The 10,964-nt window shown below is 59.0% G+C and overlaps 1 protein-coding gene across 2 annotated transcripts in view; it reads left to right on the forward strand.

Annotated features, from left to right (window-relative positions):
• Positions 1-1,007: 1,007 nt before the first annotated feature.
• TGFB1I1 (transforming growth factor beta 1 induced transcript 1) overlaps positions 1,008-10,964 on the forward strand; it is a 16,600-nt gene continuing 6,643 nt past the window's right edge. The window contains exons 1-9 of one of the 2 annotated variants that reach the window (XM_075065945.1): positions 1,009-1,076; positions 4,210-4,364; positions 4,739-4,806; positions 5,279-5,421; positions 5,890-5,986; positions 6,234-6,339; positions 8,291-8,530; positions 9,052-9,097; positions 10,416-10,423. In XM_075065945.1, the coding sequence (XP_074922046.1) occupies positions 1,064-1,076; positions 4,210-4,364; positions 4,739-4,806; positions 5,279-5,421; positions 5,890-5,986; positions 6,234-6,339; positions 8,291-8,530; positions 9,052-9,097; positions 10,416-10,423 (876 nt within the window). In that variant the 5' untranslated portion in view covers positions 1,009-1,063. Of the gene's footprint in view, positions 1,077-4,209; positions 4,365-4,738; positions 4,807-5,278; positions 5,422-5,889; positions 5,987-6,233; positions 6,340-8,290; positions 8,531-9,051; positions 9,308-10,415; positions 10,424-10,964 lie in introns of both variants that reach the window. The other variant, XM_075065944.1, reaches the window with a different exon arrangement.

Below are 10,964 nucleotides of genomic sequence, written 5' to 3' on the forward strand. Positions count from 1 at the left end.
CCCTTCTCCCCTCCACAGGAAATGCCTGCTGCTCAACTGCTTCCAGATGAGCTGGGGGGGGAGGAAGGGGAGGGAGGGCTGCTTCCGAGTGCGGGCCTGGGATGTGTCATCCTCTCCTCCCCCCCACCTCAGCCTCTCCTCCGTCCCCTGCCTCTCCTGTCCCCTGCCACTGGGAGCCCCCAGCCTCTTGTCCTCTCCCCCCCCCAGCTCTCCTCCGTCCCCTGCCCCTGGAACCCCCCCCCCCAGTCTCTCTCCAGCCCCTTCATCCCTGCCACGGGACCCCCTCCCGAGCCTCTTTCTTTCCCCCTCAGCCTACCTGCCGGGGTCCCTCCTGCTCCCCGCCCTGCTGCCTCCCCTGCCCTCCATCACCTCGCTCCTGGCTCTGCCTTCGCTCCCCTCTCGGGCTGGGGGCCTGCTCCCGCCCTGCCTTGGCTCCGCCCCATCCCCGCATCCTGTGACCATTCAGCCAATTCTCTGCGCTGGGACAGTTTTTCCCAACGTCCCAGCCAGAAAAGCCCGAGCCGGAGCGCCCCTGCTTCCGCGGCCTTCCCGCTTCCCTTAGCGTCAGCAGCTGCAGGCGGGAAATGTGGTGGCACGAGAAAGAACCCAGGAGTCCGGGCTCCCAGCCCCACTCCCAAGCGGGGCGCTGCCCCCTGGGCCCTCAGGCGGGAATCGTTGTGCGCGCCCCCCAAAAAAAAAAACACGAAGAAGCGACCCTCTGGGGCTGCTGGCACCCTATGCATGGCTTATACCTAGCTGGGGTGGGGAAGGAGAAGAGGAGTCCGGGCTCCCAGCCTGCTCAATCCCCGCCTCCACTCTGGGGATGGAACCCAGGAGTCCGGGCTCCCAGCCTCCCCGCCCACTCATCCCCGCTCCCTCCCTCGGGCTGGAACCCAGGAGTCCGGGCTCCCAGCCCGCGCGCGAGCGATGCCCGTTGCCATACATGGTCACGTGGCATGGGCGCGGAGCCGGGCTCTTGGCTCTCCGGGAAGAACGCGTCACGGGCGGGGGGGGGGGCCGGGAGCGGGGCTCTGCTGCCATCTGCCGCTGGGGCCGGGCCGCCATGGACGACCTGGGTAAGGGACCCGCTGCCAGACTGGGACCCGCCGCGCCCAGCCCGGCCCCAGCTCCCGCCCGCGGCCGGCACCTTCCCTGCAGCCCCTCGCCCTGCTCCCGCACCGCTCCCTGTTCCTCCCTCCTCCGCTCCATTCTTTTTCTCTCTCCTTCGCTCTTTTCTCTCTCTTTTCCTCTCCTTCACTCTCTTCTTTTTCTCTCTCCCTCTTTCTTTCTCTCTCTCTCTCTGTCATTGGCTCCCTTCTTTTTTCTCTTTCTCTCTCTTCTCTCTTTTTCCCTTCTCTTTCTTGCTCTCTTTCTCTTTCCTCCTCTTTCTTCTCTCGCGGGCTGCTTTTTGCTCCCATCCATCCTTCTTTCTCTTCCCCCCCATCCCCGCCAGCCGTTCCCCAGAGCCGGCAGGGCATGGGAGGGGGCTGGGGAGGGTGCACGTCCCCCACCCCAGCCTGTCTCGATCGGGAGGAGACGGAATTTCTCGCCATATTCCTGTGGTTTGCTGGTGCCTGCGGTGGGGCCCAACCTGCAGGGGGCGCTAATAACCAGGCCCCCCCCCACCAATAGCATCATCCCTGCTACCCTCCCTCAGAGAGTCCTACCCATGTGTCGTGGGGTCTCTTCTCTTCCACTCTTAACATGGAAGGGGGGGGATTTGCCTTAAGGGGCAGGGGGGCAGAGCTGGGGGCCGGAAGAGATGGGCAGGGCTGTGTCCCAGAAATGGGGGCACAGGGCAGGGGTGGGGCAGGCTGTGGGAGGGCTGTGTTATTGTGAGATAGATGTGTGTGTCACGCTGGGGGTGGGAGGCTGTGTCCTAGGAATGGGGGGTTGGGGGCTGCACCCCAGGAAGGGTTTTGGGGAGCTGCATTCTAGGAAAGAGGCTAGGGGAGCAGTGTTGGGGGCTGTATCAAAGGAAGGGTTTTGCAGGGGCTGCATCCCAGGAAGGAGGTTGGGGGCAGGGCTGCGGGACGAGGTCCCAGGATATAGGATCTGGGTTGGGGGTGGGTCTGAGTCCTAAGAGTGGGGCCTGGATCCCAAGGGAGGTAGCTAGACTGGGGGGATAGGCTGCTGAGTTGTGGGGTGCTGAGTTTGTCCATCCCCACCATAGGTAAAAGCCCCAGTGAGTCCTGCAATGAAGACATGTCTGTGCCGGTAGGGGTGTGTGAGGGGGTCACTGAGCCCCCCTACCCCAGGATTCACCGCCCTTACCAGATTTCCCCAGCACCCCCTCCCAGCAGGTGCGGAGCCACCCCCCAATTCCTGGCCCAAACCAGCAGGGGGGGGGACAGCCCACAGCAGCTGTGGCCAGGACTAGGGGAACCACTGGGTGAGGGGGAGTTCTGGCTGGGGGTGGGGGAGCCATGGAGGCTGGATGGGCAGCCTCCACCCTGGGCTCACTAAACCTGTCTCTCACTTTCCCCCTCTGTCCACAGGTCTAGTTTGTTATCGTAGGGTCTCCGGTGACTGACAAAGGGGCTGTATTCATCATGGTTTGTTGTTGTAGGATCTCCTGTGAGTGCTGCGACCACAAGCAGTGGTTTGCTAGTGTAAGGTCACTTGGGAGGGCTGCCCTTGCTGGGTTATTATTGTAGGGTCTCTTCAGGACCATGGGGGCTGCTGGCACTCCTTTGTTATTGTAGGGTTGTCCACAAGGACTCCTTTGTTTTTATAAGGTTGCTTGTGGGCCTTGGGGCTGTCCATCCTGTTTGCTGCAGGGACTTTTACGTGAGTGCTTTGTTATCGTAGGGTCTCTTGTGAGCACACGGTTGTATATGCTGGTTTGTTATTGTAGGGTGGCTGGTGAGCAACAGGAGCTGTTTGCTTGGGTGGGGCCTCATGTGAGATACGGGTGGCATGTGCTGGTTTGTTATTGTAGGGTCTCACGTTTACACGTTGGTTTGTCGTTGTAGGGACTTGTATTTACGTATGATAGTTTGTTGTAGGGATGTGAATTTACACACAACAGTTTGTTGTTGCAGAGTGCTCATAAGCACTGGGGTTACAAGCACTGGTTTATTTTTGTAGGGTCTTTTGTAGGGCATCCTGTGCATGCTGTGCAGGTTTGTTATGGTCAGTGGGACAGTGGGCACTCTGTGTTATCGCAGAGTCTCCTGTGAGCACAGCAATGGGTTGTTATGGTGGGGGAGCAGTGGGCATTCTGTGTTATCATAGGGTCTCCTGTGAATACAGTGCTGGGTTGCTTGCCCAGCTTCTGGTGGGGGCTGAATCAGGCTGGTGTGTGATCCATGGTCTTGTCCCGCCCTGGCTTCACTGCTTCTGGCTGCTGGGGAATGAAAAGGCCTCTGTAGGGCTCAGTCTGTGGTGGAAAATGTTCCCACAAAGGAGTGATTGTAGGAGCGGGGGGAGCTGGCTGGGGGTGGGAGATCTCCAGGCAGAGGGGCAGGGGCGCTCTCCCCACATAGGCAGTGGTTGCCCCACTGTGGTGCTAGGAGGTGCAGGGCATGGACAGGGGGCTCAACAGGGGGCACCATGCTGCAGGGAGCAGGCTGGGGAACTGCCTCTTCATGGAATGTGCTAATCCTAGTGCCCCTCTGTCCCTCCTCCTCATCTGCTTCCCCGTCTCCTTCCATCCTGTCTCCTTTTCCAGGTGACTCTGGCTTCCCTTCTTTCCCGCTTCGCCCCCGTATAGTGGTGTTTGGTACGTACCGTATGAGCTCCCCAGCCAGCCCACGGTCACAGCACACGTGGCTACTTCTAGGGCACTGCCTTGGGGAACTTGTATTGCTGAAGGTTGAATCTCTTCTTGGAGAGGAGTGGGGTCTAGTGGTCAGAGCACAGGGCTGGGCATCAGGACACCTGGGTTCTATCCCAGCTCTGAGAGAGCAGTGGAGTCTTTTGGTGAGGGGGCTGGGGAGCTGGGAGTCAGGACTCCTGGGTTCTATCCCAACTCCAGGAAGATAGTGGGGGATAGAGGATCAGGACTCCAGGGGCCTTCCCCCAGCTTTGGGAAGCTCCAGATCTTCATGCTAATTCCGCAGCCCCAGAGCTGGGCGTCCTCTCTTCCTTTTCTTGTCCCTTGTCCCCTGCTCCCTCTCTGTGCCCCCTTCCCCCCCCCAGCAGTCCCCCCTCCAGATCCATCCTAGCCTCTCCCCGACCCCCCGCCTCTCTCTGCTCCCCTGACAGATGCCCTTCTGGCTGATCTGGAGACCACGACCTCTCACATTTCCAAGCGCCCAGTACTGCTCACCGACTCTGGGGCAGCCCACGCCAAGGAACTGGGGCAGGATGGGATGCCTGAGTCCAGGCCCCCACCGCCACCCTACAACCCTCAGCAGCAGGTAACACTAGGGGGGTACTGCGAGGAGTGGGGTGGCGGCTCAGGAGGGGGCTCTTTCCCTTCACAGTCGGTGCTGACCCCAGAGTGACATTAGGGGGTGCTGTGCTGCATGGAGTGGGGCGAGGGCTCAGTAGGGGGCGCTATCCTCTGTCAGTGCTGGCCTGGCCCCAATGCACCACTGTTGTGCTAGGGGGCGCTGAGCTGCAGGGAGCAGGGTGGATGATCAGTCCCTGGGCTGTTGTTCATCAGCCTCTGCACCTCACCGCAGAGGTGGCTGCCTCTCCCTGGTTAGTCTGAGATGCAGCAAGTTCATGTCACTGGTGAATAGAGGCCCATTGAATGACTCCTCGCACCCCCCCATCTCTCTCTTTGCAGGCCATGTCCGTGGACCCTCCACCTGTCTCTGCCCCGCCTAGCGGGGGCGATAAAGAGCATCTCTACAGGTGGGTCCCTAGCAGTGGCTGGGTTAGGTCTACAGGGGGCGGTCCTGGGAGGGAGTGAAGGGTATAAGTGTGGGTAAGGACCTGGGGGGGAGCTCACTGGGGGAAGGGAGGGATTGACTGGCAGGGGTGGGGGTTGTAGGGTGGAGGTGATGGGGTGGGGTCAGAGGCAGAGGAGAAGAAGTGGTGGGGTGGGGTTTCTGGGGTGTGGGAGGAGACATGTGGAGTGGGGAAGGAGAAGCAGGCAGGGGTGGGGCAGGGGGAGCAGCGGGCAGAGCCTCCCCTTGGCTCTGGCCCAGTCCCTGCTGGCCCTGGTCCAGCCACTCCATTAAGAAGCTCTCTATAAATAGCTTCTCCATCCCACCCTGCCTCCCCACTGCTCTCCAGGCTGGGTGGGAGCTGACTCCTCCTTGAGAGGTGGCTGGGGGGAGGGGGGCTGCTCCCTGCACTCTGCTCACCCTCTGCTCCCCCCCAGTACTGTCTGCAAGCCCCGCTCGCCCCGGCCCAAGGAGCCAGCTGCGCCACCCTTCTCCTCATCCAGCGGGGTGCTGGGTGCCGGCCTCTGTGAGCTGGACCGGCTGCTGCAGGAGCTCAACGCCACACAGTTCAACATCACAGGTAGGGCACTGCCCACCCCTGGCACTGCCACTTCGAGGCACCGCTGCCCCTGCTGGGCTGGGATCCAGGCTCCTCCCTGGGGCACCTCCGCCTCCTGCTAGTCTGGGATCCGGGCTCCCCCCTGGGGCACCGCCACACCCTGCTGGGCTGGGATCCGGGCTCCTCCCTGGGGCACCGCCGTCCCCTGCTGGGCTGAGATCCGGGCTCCCCTCCGGGGCACCGCTGCCCCCTGCTGGGCTGGGATCCGGGCTCCTCCCTGGGGCACTGCCGCCCCCTGCTGGGCTGGGATCCGGGCTCCCCTCCATGGCACTAGCATTCTCTGCTGGACTGGGATTGGGGCCACTCCATGCCCTAGCATCTCTGCCTATGATTGTGAAATACGCTCCCCTGGTGGATATGCTTGGTCACTGCAGGCAACTAATGGAAACACTCTGTATGTGTCTGTCTGTCTGACTGTCTTTTCCCCAGACGAAATCATGTCCCAGTTCCCAACCAACAAGAGCCCTGATGGGGAGAAGTGGAAGGAGAAGCCAGAGGATGCTGGGGAAGGGGTGTCCCCAAGCCGGTGAGTGGCCCTCCTATTTCTGGCCATTGGTCCATGGGGTTAAATATCCCACAGTGCTGAAGGGGCAACACTCCTGAGGTGGCTGCATCTCAGTGCCAGGGGAAAGATCCCTGTATAATCAATTCCTGTGCCCCACCCCAGAGGTGTATGCATTTCAGGCGGGGTGAGGGATTCCTGTATAAACAGCCCTGGGAGCCTTTGGGGGGAAGTTGGGGGTCCAATGACCATGCTGTCATTTCCTTCCTAGCTCCGCTGGCTCCACCCCACCTCCTGTGAAGCCATCAGCCACATCTGCTACCCTGGAGCTGGACAAACTCATGGCCTCCTTGTCGGACTTCAGAGTCCAGAGTAATGTGAGTCTGGCACACTACGGGGGACAAGGCTCAGCCTGGGGGTGGGGGTCTAATGGGATTAGGGCTCTTCCTGTCCCCCGATGGGAACCAGTAAGTGTGGGAGTAAAAGAAGCAATGTGGGGAGTGTGTGTGCAGGTGGAGGGACGTGTGGGTGTGGGTGTGAGAGAGAGAGAGTGAGCGAGGAAAGGCTGGTATGTCGACAAGGGAGTATGTGTGTGCAAATGTGTGCAAGAAGCAGTGAGTACGCATGCAAAGGTGTGTGCAGGAATGGGGGTAGAAAAGCATGTGTGAGAAATTGTGTGTGCAAATGGATGCACAAATGAGGGTTCAATTGTGTGTCTGAGTGTGCCTCTAAATGATCGTGGAAGAGCAAGCGTGCCAAGGAGCATGTGCACACAAGTGTGCAAGATGCAGTGCATGAGCATGGGAGAGTGTGTGCGCAAGGGGCAGCAAGTGCAAATGAGTGAGCAAGGGGCTGTGTGTGCACATAAATGTGCATGATAATTAGTGTGAGAGTCAGTATGCAAGGAATCCTGGGTCTGGGGGGGGGAATGAATGTGCAAGACAGCGGGCATGGGAATCAGTTCATGAGCGCACAGGCGTGCATGCAGTATGTGTGTGCAAGCAAGTGCAAAGGCAGGTTGGTGTGTGTGCAAATGGGGGTGCAAGAAAGAGCAGCCCAGCAGGTGGGCAAGTGAGTGTGGAAGTGGCTGCAGCGCCATGGAGCACTAGTACGTGTATCTGGGCGTGGGTGAGAAACCACAGGTGTTGGTGCCAACATGGGCAATGGGGGCTGTGATTGTGAGTGTGAAAAAGGACAGGGTGGCACACAAGCGCATGCCCTCCCACTGGGGAGCCAGGAGGGGGTGAGTCTAGGGGAGAGCTGGCAGGCGGCTGGGATCAGAAGTGGCCTGGCGAGATCACCCGTGTGGTGGGCGGCTGACTCTGCCTGTCCCCTGCCTAGAGCCACCCTGCGGGAGCCCAGACACTGGGCACATTCCTGCCCTGGCACCAGCCTTCCGGCAGCCCACACTCGGGTATGTGGCTCAGCCTGGTCTGCTGCTGTTTGCCGTGTGGTGCTGTCTGGCAGCGAGCTGCTGCTGTGGGGCCGGGCTGAGTGGCATTGTTCTGGGTGTGGTGATGCATGGGGCAGTGTAAGACTCTGTAGCTTGCTGGGATGGTGCTGCATGGCATTGGGTATTGTATAGCATGGCCTGGTGCAGCCTGGCACTGCCTGTTTGGCCTGGTGAACAGGTGAACACAGCACGTGCCCAGTGTGGGATTCTCTGTCGAACCGGAACGGGTGCAGTGGCACCGAACGCTGAGGTATGTAACCAATGACCTGGCGGGGTGCCCCATATCCCAGCAGCAGGGTACAGTGCAGTGCAGAGACCTGTATTAGCCTGGAATGGCACCTCCTGGCGTGGAATGGCGGCTGGCATGGCCTGTGGCATGAAATGGAGTGGGGTGGCCCCGGAGTGGGTAACTGGGCCCTGCGGCACAGACCAGTCAGCACACGCCATGGCTGAGTGGCAGAAGCTGTGGCCAGGTTTGGGGTGGCTGGTTGGCGTAACGCCTGGCACAGTGAGTTGGGGGCAGGGAGTCAGGGCGCTGGTTGTGGCCATGGGGCACTGGGTGTTGTGGTGCTTCAGATGCTGTGTGGCAGGGACGGGCACGATTTGGTGGCCTGTGTCGTTCCTCATGGAGGGGGAAGAGGGGGGCAATGAATGGGGTGCAACCAGTGCTTTGTGGAACAGTTTGGTGTCATTTGTGGTTATGGCTCCTGCAGGGCCATGCGGCCTGCCTGGTACCAATATGGGCAGTTTGGTTCGGTGCCGTGGGGGCACACGCTGCCTCACTCTCCATTGGGACACAGCGTGGTTCTGTATTGCCCCTGGGCGCCACTTGGTGCACGGCTCAGCACCTCATATCACAGCCGCTTCCCTTCCAGCTCCCGGGGGTGTCAGCTGCGCCGCCCCCAGCCCCCACCCGAGTCTCCCTGGCGCAGCAGCCGGTGGTGTCATCTGTCTGCCCCAGCCCCTCTGGTCCGCCCCCCCCAGCAGCGCCGGCACCGCAGGGTGGCAACTTGGACAGCATGCTGGTGATGCTGCAGTCGGATCTGAGCCGCCAGGGGATCTCCACCAGCACCAAGGGGCTGTGCGCCTCCTGCCAGAAACCCATCGCTGGGCAGGTGAGGACAGGACTGGGGGTACCTGGGGTGGTACTGGGGAGGGGAAATCAGGGTGGTGGGTACAGGACTCAGGGGCTGGGGGGCAGAAGAGCAGGGCACTTGGGAGCAATCAGGGGCAGGATTGGGGAGTGGGCAGAAGTGGATTAGGAGAGGGATAGATTGGGGAGGGGGCGGGGTCAGTTTTGGGAATGGGAAGGACAGATTAGGAGAGTGGGTGGGAGATGCGGAGGATGTGGTAGGGCACAGAGTGGAGGGGGGATGGGACAGTGCAGCACTGGGGAGGGGGCAGGGGGAAAAGGAGGAGCCCCAGGTGGGGTGTGAGGGGGAGATGAGGCAGGTCAGGGAAGGGCTATCTGGAGGAAGGGACCTGTGGAGGGGGGAGTGCAGGACAGGACAGGGGAAAGGGAGTGGTCAGTGTGGGAAGGGGGAGAAGGAAGGAGCTGTGTCTTTTCTTCTCTCGGTAATGGGTGTGCGTCCATCCATCTACCTGTCCGTCTGTCTCCCCCCTAACCCTTCCCCAGGTGGTGACGGCGCTGGGCAACACCTGGCACCCCGAGCACTTCGTCTGCACCCACTGCCAGAAGGAGATGGGGGGCAGCAACTTCTTCGAGAAAGATGGCGCCCCCTACTGTGAAAGGGACTACTTCCAGCTTTTCTCACCTCGCTGCGGCCTCTGCAACGAGCCCATCCTGGATGTAAGTTGGCCACACTGCGCCCATCTGGTGCCATTCCCTCAGAGCACAGTGCAGTGTGGGAGAATGCAGTCCATATAGTGCAGTGTGAGAGAGCGCAGTGCCATGCAGTGTTATGAAGTGTGAGAGCACAGTACCACACAATGTGGTGCACTGTTAGAGTGCTGTGCAGTGCCTTGTAGTGTGAGAGTACAGTGCAGTGTTAGAGCATGCAGTGATATTCAGTGTGAGAGCACAGTTCAACACAATTCAGTGCAGTGTTAGTGTAGTGCCACACAAGGCAGCACATTGCAAAAGGGTACCTCAGTGTGCAGTGCATGCAGTGATACACAGTGTGACAGAGCACTGTGCCACATGGTGCAGTGCAGCACTGTAGAATGCAGTGCTATGTACTGTGGTATAGCGCTATGGAGTGCAGTGTGAGCAATGCAATAACTGAGTGCAGGGAAACACAATGCAATGCAGTACTGTATGTAGTGACTGCATGCAGTGAGTCTCAACAGCGTGTACGGTGAGGCTATAGATTGCAGTGCACCGACTGCACTGTTATGACTCAGTGCAGGGAAACACAATGCAGTGCAGTACTGTATGCAGTGACTGCATGCAGTGAGACTCAACAGTGTGCGGTGAGGCTATAGAATGCAGTGCACCGACTGCACTGTTACGACTTGCAATGTAGAGCTGCAGATTGCAGTGCAATAGAATACAGTGCACTGACATAAAATAGGCCAGTACAGGTTGCCGGTGCGGTGCTAGAGAAGGCAGGATAATACCTCAGAAAGCTGTGTGAAGCTATGGGATGCAGTGTGCTATGATGCAGGGTGACACAGCAGTACATGGAACACTGCAGGGCAATGCAATGTAACACAAGGCAATGCAGTGCCACGAAGGGAATGAAAGCTGCAGACTGCAGAGCAGGGCTGCCCAGAGCAATGTATCTGAAACTGTGAGACTGCTGCGAGCCAACCTTGCCAGGTGCTGTGATCACTCAGCCATCAGCATGTGGAGCCCCACACCCTGCTAAACTGCATGAAGGCCTCTCAGCCAGTCACGGATTATAAAGAGAGAGGCACCAGCCAATCACCCCAGTCCCCTAGCCTTGCACCCCAGAAATATAGTGTCTTACATTGCTCAAGACTCCCTTGGACAATACATAGATTCATAGATTCTAGGACTAGAAGGGACCTCAAGAGGTCATCAAGTCCAGTCCCCTGCCCTCATGGCAGGACCAAATACTGGCTTGTTCATTCATTAGTTTGCCACTCCAACAAAGAGCAGTGGACATGCGACGGCCTTTGTTAACCTGAGCTGAGATTCCCCCAGCACTTCAACCGAAATCACAGTTTTAGGTGAAATATAAAACAGATTTATTAATTATGGAAAGATCGATTTTAAGTGATTATAAGTAGCAAGCGTAGAGCTCAAAGTTGGTTACATGAGAAATAAAAATAAATTCACACTCTAAAGTCTACAGCCTAAGCAAGATTTGAAGCAAGCAGTTTCTCACCCTAACAGATGGTACAGGCAGCTCACAGGTCTCAGTACACAGGCTGGATTCCCTTCCCAGCCTGGGACCAATCTCCCTAGTTCAGAGTCTTTGTCTTCCAGAGGCCCTTTCAGGTGTCGAGATGGGGGAGGTGTGGTAAACGTCTGTCTCAAATCTGGACTTAGCGTTCAAAATCTGAGTGTTTACTGTGAACCTCCCCCAAGCTTCTACCCAGCTTGGATCTGATATCGCTGCC

Source organism: Chelonoidis abingdonii, chromosome 4 (assembly GCF_003597395.2).
Source record: "Chelonoidis abingdonii isolate Lonesome George chromosome 4, CheloAbing_2.0, whole genome shotgun sequence".
Lineage (NCBI taxonomy): Eukaryota > Metazoa > Chordata > Testudines > Testudinidae > Chelonoidis > Chelonoidis abingdonii.